Here is an 18,499-nt window from a genome sequence, read left to right as displayed (position 1 = left end):
AGACAGGTACAATAAGGGACTTCAACTAGATGATATATAAGATCCTTCCAACTCTAAAGCTCCATGATTCTATGATCGGTAATAATAATATGAATATAAAAAGTAACCACACCAAGACAGCTACTAAGTCCCTAGTCCCCAGAAAACATCCCTATGATCTTCAGAAAATACCACTGCCCATTTAGAAGAGAATTATGTTACCGAGTATTTTTCCACGTAAAGTGTTCTGACTCACTGAATCTATAGTAATTGTCTTATGGCTTGAAATTTTATATATATATATATAAACTAATTCCACATCTCTGCTACAACTCCTGCAGTCTTCTTGCAACTTCCTGCATTCAGAAATGTAGTATTTTAATAGTGAAAAATATATTATGTTCTCATTACTATAGGATCACAGACTGTTAAAAAGCTGGGAATTCCCTGGGGGTCCAGTGGTTAGGACTCGGTGCTTTCACTGCCAAGGGCGCGGGTTCAATCACTGGGTGGGGAACTAAGATCCTGCAAAACCACGCAGCACAGCCAAAAAAAAAAAACACAGTGTTGTAAAGGAACTTCATTTCCACCTCAGACTCTGCAGTTTTACTGGCTATACCTGTAACCCTACACCTTCACTTCATTAGGATCTCTGCTCAAAGATCACTTCCTAAAAGATGCTTTCCCTCTCTATTCTTCCTTAACATTTATTATCTGAAAGTACATATTTCTTATTTTATTTGATTAAAATCTCTCTCCCCCACCAGAATATAAGCTTCTTGAGGGAGAAATCTTGTTATTCTTGTTCACTGCTTTATCTCCAGCTCCTACAACTGTGCTGGAACATAAAAGAATACATATTCTTGAATTAATGAATGCACAAGAACAGAATACCTTCATGTTCTTACCTGTAAAGTCTTACCAAGGCCCATGCAGTGGGCGAGAATGCATCCTGAACCTGGAGATTTCTTTGTTTTTTTTACAGACTCACAGCAGCAATCCCACATAAACTGAACACCTAAAAATGACAGCTTTGTTATGCTCAATTTAAAGGCTCAAGTTAAAAAAAAAATCTTCCGTCGGGACTTCCCTGGTGGCACAGTGGTTAAGACTCACACTCCTAACGCATGGGGCCCCAGTTCGATCCCTAGTCAGGGAACTAGATCCCGCATGCATGCCACAACCAAAGTTCGCATGCCACAACTAAAGAGCCAAAGAGCCGCAACTAAGGAACACACCTGCCACAACTAAGACCTGGCACAACCAAATAATATATAAAATAAAATAAGATAAAATAAAATAAAATAAATCTTCCATCATAAACACATTAAAAACATAACCAAAACTTCTAAGAAATAGAATTTTTTAAAAAAAGAGATAAAAATCTCTTAAATGTAAATGAGATTTGTTTTACCCACACACACACACACACACACACTAAGGTTAACTAGAAAAAATGTGAACACAAGCACACAAGAGGGTAACTTTCACTCCTCTAAGCTATCACAGCAGAACTTCTCCATTCCCTGGGATGGTCCAAAGAGACATATGAATAATCTAAAATAGAAACTTTATCCAAAGAGAGAATAGATTCCTATCAAATATACTTTCAGCTTTATTGAGTCAATCAGGAAAAAAAATGCAGGCGATAATTCATCATTTCTCCCTTTATTCAACATTAAAAACTGAACACTAAAGGGACTTGCCACCTAAGGAGTACGAACTATAGAACTTCTCTTATGAATTCATTCATATACACAATCAAAACTGACTTACTGATTCCACTCTGACAAAGCAGAGGATAGGGATAATTTGGTATCTTTCCAAAAACAATGTAGGAATATTATTAACAAACATACTTGAAAAAGCATTTCCTGAAGAAGGCTTTTAGCTAACTGTACCTCTCCCTACCCCACAGCTGCCCTTAGCCAACCACTGCAGATTAGGTGAAATTCACTTGCTATATATACCCATTTGTGAGGGGCACACTTCCCCTTTCATAATACTCATTTTCTTTGCAATTGTCCAGTTTTGTTCTTCTTCATTTGCTTACGCACTCCATAAGGGCAGGGATCATATTTGTTTTGCTCACCAGTAGAAATAACTCCAATACTTAGCAGAATGTGAGGCACATAGGGGCACCAAATATTGGTAAAATTTAACTAAAAATGCTTTAATCATCTAATAGTTTCTTACCATCTACTTGATGGGGTTTCAATTTGATAACCATATTTCTATGAACCTGCACTAAAGGTTCTTTGGTTTCTTCATCTTCATCTAAAACCAACTTGGTTGTTATTGGACACTTAGTGGGTGAAGCATCTTCAATTTCTATCACCTACAAGAAAGACAATTATAGTTAAGCTCACAGAAATCTTTCAAGCAATGGTGGAGTATGAGTCTTACTAAGGGAAATTGTGCAAAATACAGACACATCTACTTCCATACCATACATCCAATATGCTGGTTCAGTAAGACCAGGACAGATCACAGGTTTATATGTTGTCCAAAATCAAAAACCTCCACAAGACTTTGAATCACTGTGGTAATTTCACTAATTTAGCTCATCCGTTCTCACCTTGAACATCTCAACACGTTTTAGGTAGAGATGTGACAAAAGTAGCACTCTAAATTAATCCATGGCACCACCATTAAAATTTGGCTCCCCAAAAGGGGTTTTTCTATTCTTCTACAGGACATGTGAAAATGTGCAAGGGCACTTATGGTTATCACAATGACTGGTTAGGACTGGTATTTAATGTAGGCAGAGGGGAAGGTAAATATAAATGTTCTACAATGTGAAAGACAGTCCCAAACAAGAACTGTCCCACCCAAGATTCCAGAACACTCCCATTGAAAAACACTGTAAATATGTGTTGTGAAAGGGAAAAACTTTCAGAAACACTGGTTTGAGAACCTCAGGCTCAAAAGCATGACAAGAACATATAATACCCTCTAAATGCAAAAGGGAAACAATTACCTCAAGTTTCTTATTTGAAAGAAAACTTAAATAGATATAAATACATATGAATACATGTATCTGTATATATTTTTTGCTTTCTTATCCAAATGTCTATCCATTACATAGTATACTCAAGAACTGTATAAGCTAGGTACAAGTGTTGCCATTTTACATATGAAAAAAAAATGAGGGACTGAGAAGTTAAATAACTTACACAAGGTCATACAACTATTAAGTATCACAACACTAAGATTTATACCCAGACGGTTAGGCTCCAGAGTCCATGCTCTTAACCACTATGCATTACTACTTTAATAAATGAAATACTTCTATAAACAGGTTTATGGTTCCATGACAATCAATAAAGATTCATGATTTTTAACTGGAGACATTGTGATGCTTAGGATAAAATATTAGCTGGTATTCTTTGCCTTATTTAGAACTGTAACTAGAAATGAATGGATTATTTGATACTCACTACTGAAATTTTCAAACATAAACAAAAGTAGACAGTAGCATAATGAGCCCTGTTACCCATTATTCAACCTCAAAAATTATCAAGTTCTAGCCAGTTCTGTTTCACTGACAGCCTTGCACCCGTTCTACTACTCCTTTGATTCCATAAATGATTTTGAAACAAACCCAAGCAAGCATGTTATTTCACCTGTGTTTTAGAAAGTCTCTTTAAAAGGACACTCTCGAGAGGTGCTCCCGCTCTCGGCTTGCATGTATCCCCGGGCTGTTTTGCCCTCCAGAGGGTACTTTTGGTCCCATGTCCCTTCTATGTGCTGTGCCCATCTAAGAGGTCGGGAGAGAGGCAAGGAAACACCCAACACTGTAGCCAAGGGGTGGGGGAGGGGGATTAGAAGGAAGAGGAGACGCTCCCTGTCACATCCGCCTGCAAAGGTGGCAACCGGCCAGCGTTTTCCCAGAGATGAAGCTCCCCAAGAAGTCAGCTTAGTATCTCGTCCTTGGGGACTCTAGGATAAAAGAGACTGGATCCACAGATGGAGACTTTCTTACTGTCCTTCCATCCCTGAAATTGCGTTACTGTGAGATTTTATAAATGTTCTGCACCAATTCACAGGATGCTCCAGGAACCTAAGTGACCAATACGCATCAAACTCCCTGTATGAGCCATGTGGATGAAAGGCTCTTGGTGCTGAAGCCAGGAGTCACTGCTGTGCCTCTGAGGTGGGAGAGCCAACTTCAGGACGCAGGTCCACAAGAGACCTCCCAGCTACACATAACATCAAATGGCAAAAATCTCCCAGAGATCTCCATTTCAACACCAGCACCCAGCTTCACTGAACGACCAGCAAGCTACACTGCTGGACAACCTATGACAAACAACAAGCAAGACAGGAACACAACCCCACCTGTTAGCAGAGAGGCTACCTAAAATCATAATAAGTCCACGGACATGCCAAAACACACCCCCAGACGTGTACCTGTCCACTAGAAACACAAGATCCAGCTTCATCCACCAGAACACAGGCACTAGTCCCCTCCACCATGAAGCCTAAACAACCCACTGAACCAACCTTAGCCACTGGGGACAGAAACCAAAAACAAGGGGAACTACGAACGTACAGCCTACAAAAAGGAGACCCCAAACACAGTAAGATAAGCAAAATGAGAAGACAGAAAAACACACAGCAGATGAAAGAACAAGATACAATCCCACCAGACCTAACAAATGAAGAGGAAATAGGCAGTCTACCTGAAAAAGAATTCAGAATAATGATAGTAAAGATGATACAAAATCTTGGAAACAGAATGGACAAAATGGAAGAAACATTTCACAAGGACCTAGAAGAACTAAAGATCAAACAAACAACGATGAACAACACAATAAATGAAATGAAAAATACTCCAGATGGGATCAATACCAGAATAACTGAGGGAGAAGAACGGATAAGTGACCTGGAAGATAAAATAGTGGAAATAACTACTGCAGAGCAGAATAAAGAAAAAAGAATGAAAAGAACTGAGGACAGTCTCAGAGACCTCTGGGACAACATTAAACGCACCAACATTCGAATTATAGGGGTTCCAGAAGAAGAACAGAAAAAGAAAGGGACGGAAAAAATATTTGAAGAGATTATAGTTGAAAACTTCCCTAATACGGGAAAGGAAATAATCAACTCCAGGAAGCACAGAGAGTCCCATACAGGATAAATCCAAGGAGAAATACGCCAAGACACATACTAATCAAACTGTCAAAAATTAAATACAAAGAAAATATATTAAAAGCAACAAGGGAAAAACAACAAATAACACACAAGGGAATCCCCATAAGGTTAACAGCTGATCTTTCAGCAGAAACTCTGCAAGCCAGAAGGCACTGGCAGGACATATTTAAAGTGATTAAGGAGAAAAACCTGCAACCAAGATTACTCTACCCAGCATAGATCTCATTCAGATTTGATGGGAGAAATTAAAACCTTTACAGACAAGCAAAAGCTGAGACAGTTCAGCACCACCAAACCAGCTTTACAACAAATGCTAAAGGAACCTCTCTAGGCAAGAAACACAAGACAAGGAAAAGACCTACAATAAGGAACCCAAAACAATAAAGAAAATGGGAATAGGAACATACATATTGATAATTACCTTAAATGTAAATGGACTAAATGCTCCCACCAAAAGACACACAATGGCTGAATGGATACAAAAACAAGACCCACATATTTGCTGTCTACAAGAGACCCACTTCAGACCTACAGACACATACAGACTGAAAGTAAGGGGATGGAAAAAGATATTCCATGCAAATGGAAACCAAAAGAAAGCTGGAGTAGCAATTCTCATATCAGAAAAAACAGACTTTAAAATAAAGACTATTAGAAGAGACAAAGAAGGACATTACATAATGATCAAGGGAACGATCCAAGAAGAAGATATAACAGTTGTAAATATTTATGCACCCCACACAGGAGCACCTCAATACATAAAGCAAATACTAACAGCCATAAAAGTGGAAATCGACAGTAACATATTCATAGTAGGGGACTTTAACACCCCACTTTCACCAATGGACAGATCATCCAAAATGAAAATAAACAAGGAAACACAAGCTTTAAATCACAGATTAAACAAGATGGACTTAACAGATATTTATAGGACATTCCACCCAAAAAATCCAGAATATACATTTTTCTCAAGTGCTCATGGAACATTCTCCAGGATAAATCACACCTTGGGTCACAAATCAAGTCTTGGTAAATTTAAGAAAATTGAAATTGTATCAAGTATCTTTTCTGACCACAACGCTATGAGACTAGATATCAATTACAAAAAAAGATCAGTAAAAATTACAAACACACGGAGGCTAAACAATACACTACTTAATAACGAAGAGGAAAGAAAGAAGAAATCAAAGAGGAAATCGAAAAAATACCTAGAAACAAATGACAATGGAGACATGACGACCAAAATCTAAGGGATGCAGCAAAAGCACTTCTAAGAGGGAATTTTAGAGCAATACAATCCTATCTTAAGAAACAGGAAACATCTCGAATAAACAACCTAAACTTGCACCTAAAGCAATTAGAGAAAGAAGAACAAAAAAACCCCAAAGTTAGCAGAAGGAAAGAAATCATAAAAATCAGATCAGAAATAAATGAAAAAGAAATAAAGGAAATGATAGCAAAGATCAATAAAACTAAAAGCTGGTTCTTTGAGAAGATAAACAAAATTGATAAACCATTAGCCAGACGCATCAAGAAAAAAAGGGAGAATACTCAAATCAGTAGAATTAGAATTGAAAAAGGAGAAGTAACAACTGACACTGCAGAAATACAGAAGATCATGAGAGATTACTACAAGCAACTCTATGCCAATTAAATGGACAACCTGGGAGGAATGGACAAATTCTTAGAAATGCACATCCTGCCAAGAATGAATCAGGAAGAAATAGAAAATATGAACAGACCAACCACAAGCAATGAAATTGAAACTGTGATTAAAAATCTTCCAACAAACAAAAGCCAGGACCAGATGCCTTCACAGGCGAATTCTATCAAACATTTAGAGAAGAGCTAACACCTATCCTTCTCAAACTCGTCCAAAATATAGCAGAGGGAGGAACACTCCCAAATTAATTCTAAGAGGCCACCATCACCTTGATACCAAAACCAGACAAGGATGCCACAAAGAAAGAAAACTACAGGCCAACATTATTGATAAACATAGATGCAAAAATCCTCAACAAAATACTAGCAAACAGAATCCAACAGCCCATTAAAAGGATCATACACCATGATCAAGTAGGGTTTATTCTGGGAATGCAAGGATTCTTCAATATACGCAAATCAATCAATGTGATAAACCACATTAACAAACTGAAGGAGAAAAACCATATGATCATCTCAATAGATGCAGAGAAAGCTTTCGACAAAATTCAACACCCATTTATGATAAAAACCCTGCAGAAAGTAGGCACAGACGAAACTTTCCTCAACATAATAAAGGCCATATATGACAAACCCACAGCCAACATCGTCATCAATGGTGAAAGACTGAAAGCATTTCCACTAAGACCAGGAACAAGACAAGGTTGCCCACTCTCACCACTCTTATTCAATATAGTTTTGGAAGTTTTAGCCACAGCAATCAGAGAAGAAAAGGAAATAAAAGGAATCCAAATCGGAAAAGAAGAAGTAAAACTGTCACTATTTGCAGATGACATGACACTATACATAGAGAATCCTAAAGATGCTACCAGAAAATTACTAGAGCTAATCAATGAATTTGGTAAAGTAGCAGGATACAAAATTAATGCACAGAAATCTCTGGCATTCCATATACTAGTGATGAAAAATCTGAAAGTGAAATCAAGAAAACACTCCCATTTACCACTGCAACAAAAAGAAGGAAAATATCTAGGAATAAACCTACCTAAGGAGACAAAAGACCTGTATGCAGAAAATTATAAGACACTGATGAAAGAAATTAAAGATGATACAAACAGATGGAGAGATATACCATGTTCTTGGATTGGAAGAATCAACATTGTGAAAATGACTCTACTACCCAAAGCAATCTATAGATTCAATGCAATCCCTATCAAACTACCACTGGCATTTTTCACAGAACTAGAACAAAAAATTTCACAATTTGTATGGAAACACAAAAGACCCCGAATAGCCAAAGCAATCTTGAGAACAAAAAATGGAGCTGGAGGAATCAGGCTGCCTGACTTCAGACTATACTACAAAGCTACAGTAATCAAGACAGTATGGTACTGGCACAAAAACAGAAAGATAGATCAATGCAACAGGATAGAAAGCCCAGAGATAAACCCACGCACATAGGGTCACCTTATCTTTGTTAAAGGAGGCCAGAATGTACAGTGGAGAAAGGACAGCCTCTTCAATAACGGGTGCTCGGAAAACTGGACAGGTACATGTAAAAGTATGAGATTAGATCACTCCCTAACACCATACATAAAAATAAGCTCAAAATGGATTAAAGACCTAAATGTAAGGCCAGAAACTATCAAACTCTTAGAGGAAAACATAGGCAGAACACTCTATGATATAAATCACAGCAAGATACTTTTTGACCCACCTCCTAGAGAAATGGAAATAAAAACAAAAATAAACAAATGGGACCTAATAAAACTTCAAAGCTTTTGCAAAGCAAAGGAAACCATAAACAAGACGAAAAGACAACCCTCAGAATGGGAGAAAATCTTTGCAAATGAAGCAACTGGCAAAGGATTAATTTCAAAAATTTACAAGCAGCTCATGCAGCTCAATAACAAAAAAACAAACACCCCATTCCAAAAATGGGCAGAAGACCTAAATAGACATTTCTCCAAAGAAGATATATAGACTGCCAACAAACACATGAAAGAATGCTCAACATCATTAATCATTAGAGAAATGCTAATCAAAACTATAATGAGATATCATCTCACACCAGTCAGAATGGCCATCATCAAAAAATCTAGAAACAATAAATGCTGGAGAGGGTGTGGAGAAAAGGGAACCCTCTTGCTCTGCTGGGGGGAATGTGAATTGGTACAGCCACTATCTAGAACAGTATGGAGGTTCCTTAAAAAACTACAAATACAACTACCATATGACCCAGCAATCCCACTACTGGGCATATACCCTGAGAAACGCGTAATTCAAAAAGAGCCATGTACCAAAATGTTCACTGCAGCTATATTTACGATAGCTCGGAGATGGAGACAACCTAAGTGCCCATCATCGGATGAATGGATAAAGAAGATGTGGCACATATATACAATGGAATATTACTCAGCTATGAAAAGAAATGAAATTGAGCTATTTGTAATGAGGTGGATAGACCCAGAGTCTGTTATACAGAGTGATTTAAGTCAGAAATAGAGAGACAAATACCATATGCTAACACATATATATGGAATTTAAGAAAAAAAATGTCATGAAGAACCTAGGAGTAAGACAGGAATAAAGACACAGACCTACTGGAGAACGGACTTGAGGATACAGGGAGGGGGAAGGGTGAGTTGTGACAAAGCGAGAGAGAGGCATGGACATATATACACTACCAAATGTAAGGTAGATAGCTAGTGTTAAGCAGCCGTATAGCACAGGGATATCAGCTCAGTGCTTTGTGACCGCCTGGAGGGGTGGGATAGGGAGGGTGGGAGGGAGGGAGATGCAAGAGGGAAGAGATATGCGAACATATGCATATGTATAACTGATTCACTTTGTTATAAAGCAGAAATTAACACACCATTGTAAAGCAATTATACTCCAATAAAGATGTAAAAAAATAAAATAAGTCAGTAAATGAAGCTAAATAGTAGTCTTCTAAAAAAAAAAGGACACTCTCTCATTTTAAAATCATAACTACAGTACCATTATTGCATGTAAAAAATGTTAAATAAGTCACAAATTTGTAATAAATCACCTGGATAGATACTTCACTTATATAAAACTGAAATTATATACAAATCAAGATTAATACTAGGATAAAGTGTGGTGGAGTATAAATAGCACAGGCCATTTAGATCCCAGCTCCATTTCAACAAGTTACTTAAACCCTCTTAGCTTCAGTTTCTCCATGTGCAAAGTAGGAAAGATTATAAACAACCCACATGGGGTTGCTGCAGAGATTAAATAAGGCAAAGAATACAAAGTATTAGGCATAGACTAAGTATTCACTAAATTTTTATTGTTTTCTAGCTTGGATGTGTCCCAGGTTCATATTGCTGGGGCAAAGCCTTTAGACAAAATGTAAAATTCTCTGAATGTCTTGTCCTATTTGCAAGGTGTGGTAGGCAGAACCCTAAAATGGCCTCCAAGATTCCCACCCTCTGGTATAATCCCATCCCCTTGAGTGTGACTGAGATCTGTAACTATGATGAGGTATCATTCCCATAATTGGGCCACTAATTAGCTGGCTTTGGTTTAATCAAAAGGGACATTCTCCTAGGTGAGCCAGACCTAATCAAGGTAAGCTCTTTAAAAGACCAAAGGGTAAGAGATGCTCTCTTCTGGTCTCCAAGACAAGCACACTGCCATACTGTGGAGAGAAGTCTCTAGTAGCTAAGGCCCTCACTGCTACAATCACAAGGAACTGGATTCTGCCAATATGTGAGCTAGAAAACAACAAAGTCTTAGATGAAAACTGCAGCTCTGGCTAACATCTTAATTTCAACTTGGTGAGACACTGAGCAGACGACCCAGTAGATCACGCTCAGCTAAGCCACTCTCAAATTCCTGACTTATAGAACTGTGAGATAATAACTTTGTCTTGTTTTTAGCTGAGCTTGTGGTATTTTTTAATGCACAGTAGCAAACTAATATACAAGGCTTTAAGAATTTTGAACCATATATTCATAAGTGATATTTTAGCTATTAAGCACTATCTTCAGGATTGGAGATTAGTGAATCTTCATCCTGAATGGAGGAGAAGACAATTTATAAAAAAAACTGTCTACTTATTAGTGACTAAGTGCATGTGTTTATGCACTCAAGGTACAATTTAAGTTTATATAACTAATAGTAATGAAATGGGAGAATTTAGTAGAAATGATAAATTAAGCTATAGCAAAGAATAGTAAATAAGGACATGAAATGTGTCCCATGTCTGAATTGAAAAAGGAAAAGAAAAATGAAAGCAAAACCATTTAAGCAACATACTGAAAAGGCTGAGCCCCATTTCTGCTGATGGAGATTCAGGATCACAATGCAAGGGACCAAATTTACCCTCCTGCTCTAATCAATTAGGAAAGTAGACAAAATATACAAAACTAACATTTTTGGACTTTGAATAACAGGCACCAGCAGGACACTGATACCTGAGAGAAGCAAAACCAATAAGGAGGGCCCTATTCCCCCTTGACTGCTGCCTGAAGGCACATTCCAGAATCGAGGGTATCCAAAGGAGAACACTGGAGTTGTGCTGAGCTGGGGAGACAGAAGTCAAGCTGAGATGGCTAGAAAAACTTCAGAGAACTACAGAGAGAAAAGGACTATACAAAAAGACCTCCAGAAATCAAAATGGGAGTCACTGTCTTAACTGAATATTAAAATGCACATGAGGAGTAAAACTCCACAAAGTCAGACAAAGTGTGACCAAGAAGTTGTGAGCCAAATAGTTCCCAATTATCATATAGGTCTGGAAGGCATTCAATTTCAAACAAGGTAGAGCATACTCTTCATGCATAACACAGGGCATTCAGTAGAGACCAGAGAAAGGCCATCTTTAAAATGGTAGGAAAGTTTTATGGTATTTTTACTTGCCCATATCCCACTACCTCCTAGTGAGGTGATGGTCTTATTCTTGAAGCAGCAGCAGCCTGGTTGACAGTTTCCTCCCTCAAACTAGAGGGAGCACAGCAGAAATTATTTGCAAATTATGGTGTATATCTATTATAACCTGCCTGGGGATAACCAAAGGAATGACATAAAACTCTTATCATTGTTTCACCTAACTTGAAATTCTGATGGGAAAAAGCAGAAAAAAATGCTTTAAAAAAAAGCTACAAGGCAACTATAAACCCACAGTTGTCAGGGCCAAGACATTGTAGGTGGAGACATACAACTGACCACCTAAGGCCCAGAGACGAAGCTAGGATGAGACTCTTGGAATTTAGGACATTCAAAACCAGCAAAATAGACAGAAGAATTATAAAACCAAGTGTATACCCAGGTAAGAAACATGCTCAGAAAAAACCTGAAAAGACCTTAAGTTTTAATCTCAGAGTGATCCTTTAGCTTCATTGCAAGTCTAGTTAAGTACTGAAGGAGTGCCCCAGTACAGAGCCAATCTACAAAGACTGGAAAAGATAAGGCATTCAAGGAAATCTCTTTCAAAACATTAACAGAACATTAATGAAAGGAAAAGAGCATTCAGTAATGATGCAAAACAATAAACAAACTTTGCAAAAATAAATGGGGAGAGTCTCATATCAATCAGACTATGACAACTAAAGAAAAAAAATACAGCAAATCCTTGGGAAGGGAGAGAACTTAATTTCCAGAGCTACTGCATTATAATAGCCAAATGCCCAATATGCAATTAAAAAACCCACAAACCAAACAATGAAACAGGAAAACATGGCCCATTCAAAAAAACAAAATAAGACAACAGAAACCATCCCTGATAAGTCCCCAACAATGGACTTATTAGACAAAGACATTAAAGTAACTGTCTTAAAATATGTTCAGAAACCCAAAGGAAACTGGACAATCTAAAGGAAATCAGGAAAACAATGTAGGCACAAAATGGGACTATCAGCAAAGCAGTAGAAATTATAAAAAGGAGTCAAAAGAACTGAAAAAGGCAACAAGTAAAATTCAAAATTCAAAAAGGATTCAGATACGAGCAGGCAGAAAATTATCAAACATGAAGATGTCAACTGAAATTATCAAGTCTAAGGAGCAGAAAGAAAAAAGAACTGAGAAAACTGAGAGACCAAGGGACTTGGCAGGACATCATCAAGCAGATGAATATATACATTATGAGAGTCTAAGAAGGAGAAGAAAAATAGGGGCAGAAAGGTTATTTGAGGAAATAATGGCCAAAACTCCCTAAATTTGAGTAAAGACCAGGATCTACAAATCCAAGAAGCACAACAAACTTGAAGTGAGATAAACTAAGATACCCAGACTAAGCACATTATAATCAGAACTTCAAAGTACAAAGAAAGAGAGAATCTTGAAAGTAGCAAAGGAGAAGTGACTTATCACATACAGGGATCATAAATAACATTATCAGCTTATTTATCATCAGAAACTTGAAGGCCAAAAGGCAGTGCAATAATATATTTTAAAGTATTGAAAGAAAACAACTGTCAGCTGAGAATCTTATATCAAACAAAAGTATCCTTCAGGGCTTCCCTGGTGGCGCAGTGCTTGAGAGTCCGCCTGCCGATGCAGGAGACGCGGGTTCGTGCCCCGTTTCGGGAAGATCCCACATGCCGCGGAGCGGCTGGGCCCGTGAGCCATGGCCACTGAGCCTGCGCGTCCGGAGCCTGTGCTCCGCAAATGGGAGAGGCCACAACAGTGAGAGGCCCGCATAACGCAAGAAAAAAAAAAAAAAAAAAAAAAAGTATCCTTCAAAATAGAGGGAGAAATCAAGACATTCCTAAACTGAGAGAGTTCGTTAAAAATAGACCTACCCTACAAGAAATGCTAAAGGGAAGCCTTCAGGTTGAAATGAAAAAAATGCTATATAGTAACTCAAAAGATGTATAAAGAACTAGAGATGTATGGGAAAGATACACAGTCAAATATAAAACCCAGTATTATTGTAATTTTGGTTTGTAACTCCAGGTTTACTTTCTATAGGATTTAAAAGACAAAACCATAAAAAGTAATTATAAATATATGTTATTGGGGCATAAAATGTATAAAAACAAAATCTGTGACATGAATTATATACGGGGGGAATGGGGCTGTAAATGACTACGATTTATGTGCATGACTGAGGTCAAGTTCATTCAATTTAAACTACATCATTATGATGTTAGGATGTTATATGTAATCCCATGTTAACCACAAAGAAAATATCTACATATGATACACAAAAGAAAATGAGATGGGAATCAAAATGTGTCACTGCAAAAAATGAAATAAACAAAAAAAAAAGGGAAGCAATGGAGGAAATGATGAGCAAAAAAGCAGTAAGACATAAAAAATATAGCATAATAGAAGAAGTAAATCCTTACTCATCAGTACTTACTTAAAATATAATGGATTAAACTGCCAATCAAAAGGCACAGAATGCTAAAATTCATTAAAAAATGATCCAAATATTGGTTGTCTACAAAAGACTCACTTTAGATCAAAAGACACAAATAGGTTGAAAATCAAAGAATGGTAAAAGATATTCCATGTAAACAGCAACTAAGAAGGTTGGGATGGCTATATAAACATCAGTCAAATAGACTTTAAGTCAAAAACAATTACAAAAGGCAATATATATATATATATATATATATATATATATTAACAGATGAGTAAATTAATCAAAAAGATATAACAATCATAAACATAAATGCACCCAAAACAGAGTCCCACATTATATGAAGCAAACACTGACAGAATTGAAAAGAGAAATAGGCTGTTCTACAATAATAGTTTGGAGACATCACACCCTACTTTCAATAATGCATAGAACAAGCCAACTAAAGATCAACAGGGAAACACAGAACTTGAACAACCCTGTAATCCAATTAGCCCTAACACACAGAACACTCTGCTCAAAAACAGCAGAGTATGAATTTTCTCAAGTGCACATGGAACTTCTCAAGGACAGACCACATGTTAGGGCACAAAACAAGCCTTAAAAAATTTTAGAAGATTAAAATCATAAAAATCAACTATACTTCAATAAAAAAATAAATAAAATGAAAGGTTTTACTGACCACTTAAAAATAAGTAAATAAATAAAATCATAAAAAACTATCTTCTCCAATCACAGTGGAATGAAACTAGAAATCAATAACAAAAGGACAATGGGAAAAATGCAAATATGCATAAATTAAACAAGATACTCTTAAATAACCAATAGGTCAAATAAGAAACCACAAGGGACATTAGAAAATACCTTCAGACAAATTAAAATGAAAACACAAAATACTAAAACCTGTGGGATTCAGCAAAAGAAGTGCTAAGTGGGGAATGTATAGTGGTAAACACACACATTAAAAAGGAAATAAGATAACAAATTGAGAACTTAACTTTACACCTTAAAGAAGTAGAAAAAGAGGAGCAAACTAAACCCAAGGTAGCAGGTGGAAGGAAATAATATGGATTAGAGCAGACAGAAATAAAACAGACACTAGAAAAAGAGAAAATCAACAACATCAAAAGTTGGTTCTTTGAAAAGAATAAAATTCACAAATCTTTAGTTAGAATGAGTAAGACAAAAAGAGGATTCAAATTATTAAAATCTGAAATAAAGCTGATGACATTACTAGCAATTTTACAGAAATAAGAATAATTATGAAAGAATACTATGAACAACTATACAACAAAATGGACAACACAGATGAAATGGAAAAATTCTTAGAAACACAAAGCACCAGATCAGACCCATGAAGACAACAAAATCTGAACAGACTGCTAAACTAGTTAAGAACACTGAATCAGTAATCAAACTTCCAACAAAGAAAAAAGCCTAGGTCCAGATGGGCTTCCCTGGTGAATTTTACCAAACATTTAAAAAATAATTAATGACAATTTTTCTCAAACTCTTCTAGAAAACTGAAGATGAGGGAATATTTTCTAATTCATTCAATGAGACCAGCATTACCAATTCAAAATTCAGACAAATAAACTATATGAAAACTACAGATTCTCTATTAATATAGATTCAAAACTCCTCAACAAAGTACTAGCAAACCAAATTCAATAGCATATTAACAGGATTATACAAAATGGCAAAGAAAGAAACTGTCATGACAAAGGATTTGGCAATGATGTCTTAAATAAAACATCAATAGCACAGGCAATGAAAGAAAAAAATTGATAAACTGGACTTCATCAAAATTTCAAACCTTTATGCAAAGGATACTTATCAATAGAATTAAAGATAATCCACAAAATGGGGGAATATATTTTCAAATTACATATATGATAAGAGATTGATGTCCAGAATATATAAAGAACCCCTGTAATACAACAATAACAAAAAAAGCACAATTTTAAAATGTGCAAAGGATTTGAATAGACATTTCTCCAAAAATATAAAAATGGTCAATATGCACATGAAAAGATGATCAACATCATTAGTCATTAAGATAAGAGATTGATGTCCAGAATATATAAAGAACCCCTGTAATACAACAATAACAAAAAAAGCACAATTTTAAAATGTGCAAAGGATTTGAATAGACATTTCTCCAAAAATATAAAAATGGTCAATATGCACATGAAAAGATGATCAACATCATTAGTCATTAAGGAAATGCAAATCAAAACCACAATGAGGGCTTCCCTGGTGGCGCAGTGGTTGAGAGTCCGCCTGCCAATGCAGGGGACACGGGTTTGTGCCCCAGTCCAGGAGGATCCCACATGCCACAGAGTGGCTGGGCCCATGAGCCATGGCCTCTGAGCCTGTGCATCCGGAGCCTGTGCTCCGCGGCAGGAGAGGCCACAGCAGTGATAGGCCCGTGTACCACAAAAAAAAAAAAACAAAAACAAAAAAAACATAATGAAATACCACTTCACAGTCATTAGGTTGGCTATTACAAAAGGCAGGAGGGGCAGAGAAGAAAGAAGAAAAGAGAAAGGAAAAGAAAAGAAATATTGTAAAGATGTAGAGAAACTGGAACCTGTATGCATTGCTGGTGGAAATATAAAATGGTGCAGCTGTTGTGGAAAACACTGTGGTGATTCCTCAAAAAGTACATCAAGAATTACCATATGTTCCACCATTCCACTTCTGTATATATACCCAGAAGACTGGAAAGCAGGAACTTGAAGAGATATTTGTACATCCATGTTCAAAGCACCATTATTCACAATAGCCAAAAAGTGGAAGAAACCTAAGTATCCATCGATAAATGAATAAACAAAATGTTGTATATGCATAGAATATACTGTTCATCCTTAAAAAGAAATTAAATTCTGATAGTTGATATAACATGAATGAATCTTGAAAACATTCTGCCATGTGAAATAAGACAGACAGAAAAGGACAAATACTGAATGACTCCACTCATATGAGGTACCTAGAATAGCCAAATTCATAGAGACAGAAAGTAGAAGAGAGATTACAAGAGACTAAGGAGAAGGGGGAATGGGAATTTATTGTTAAATGGGTACACAGTTTCTGTTTAGGATGATGAAAAAGTCATGAAAAAGGATGGTGATGATGGTTACACAACATGTATTTCACTGAACTGTGTACTTAAAAATAGTTAAAATAGTAAGAAATTTAAAGAACCCAAAGAAGTGCAAACAAAATAAGTCATGCCAATATGTAACAGGATACTCCAATTTAGTGAAAACGTTGGAACAACCTAACTGTACCTCAAAAGAAGATTTGGGGAGGAGAGGACTGACAGTGGTGCATCCATTCAACAGATAAGCTGTTTCACAGTTAAGAGCAGACACAACCTAGGGAGGACAGAACACTCTCGAAACATTAAGTGAAAGGAAAAAAGACAAGCTGAAGAAAAACACAAAAATACATACAGTAGATGTGTGCATTCCATGGTACGTCAAAAGCAAATGTACACTTAAGACTGGTACATTTCACTCAAAATAAATTTTACATAAAAAGAAAAATTTTAAATAAATATGAATTCTAACTAATGACATGCAAGCTAAAGCATTAAGGTTAAGTGAAATGATGTCTGCAATTGATATTGAAATGCATAAAAAATATAATGATGGGTAGAGAGATTAGTAGATAAATAGGAATGTAACAAACCAAGTATAGTAAAATGTTAACAGAAAATCTAGGACCTGAGTTTATGGGAAATCACTGTGAAATTCTATAAACCTTGCAGTACGTTGGAACTTTTCATAGTAAAATGCTTGAAAAGAAAGATGGTGTGACTATACTATCATCACACAGAGTAGATTTCAGATGGTGAAAAATCACCAGAGGTAAAAGGGGACATTACTCATTGATAATGGGTCAATTCACAAGAAAGGCATAACAATCCTACATGTACATGTACCTAATAACAAACTATAAGCAAAAAATTGAGAGAAGGGCAATGAGAAAATGACAAATCGACAATTATAGTTGGAGACCTCAACACTGCTCTCTCAATATGAGACAAAATATCATTAAGGATAAAAAGGACCTGGGACTTCCCTGGTAGTCCAGTGGATAAGATTCCATGTTCCCAATGCAGGGGGCCTGGGTTCGACCCCTGGTCAGAGAAGTAGATCCCACATGCATGCCACAACTAAGAGTTCGCCTGCTGCAACTAAGACTCTGCATACCGTAACTAAGAAGTCCACATGCTGCAAATTGAGAGTCCGCATGCTTCAAATAAGACTCCACATGCTGCAACTAAAGAAAAAAAAAAAAAGATCCCACATGCCACAACTGAGACCTGGCGCAGCCTAAATAAACAGTTTTTTAAGG

The 18,499-nt window shown here is 36.6% G+C and overlaps 1 protein-coding gene across 1 annotated transcript in view; it reads right to left on the bottom strand.

Moving 5' to 3' along the window:
* ATRX (ATRX chromatin remodeler) overlaps positions 1-18,499 on the bottom strand; it is a 247,014-nt gene that overhangs the window by 98,179 nt on the left and 130,336 nt on the right. Inside the window, exons 16-17 of the mRNA XM_007447355.1 lie at positions 2,176-2,317; positions 888-997 (exon numbers count right to left, since the gene is read on the bottom strand). Of these exons, the coding sequence (XP_007447417.1) occupies positions 888-997; positions 2,176-2,317 (252 nt within the window). The remainder of the gene's footprint in view (positions 1-887; positions 998-2,175; positions 2,318-18,499) is intronic.

Source organism: Lipotes vexillifer, unplaced genomic scaffold, assembly GCF_000442215.2.
Source record: "Lipotes vexillifer unplaced genomic scaffold, Lipotes_vexillifer_v1.1 scaffold945, whole genome shotgun sequence".
NCBI classification, from domain to species: domain Eukaryota; kingdom Metazoa; phylum Chordata; class Mammalia; order Artiodactyla; family Lipotidae; genus Lipotes; species Lipotes vexillifer.
This window is presented reverse-complemented; position numbering and strand designations above follow the sequence as displayed.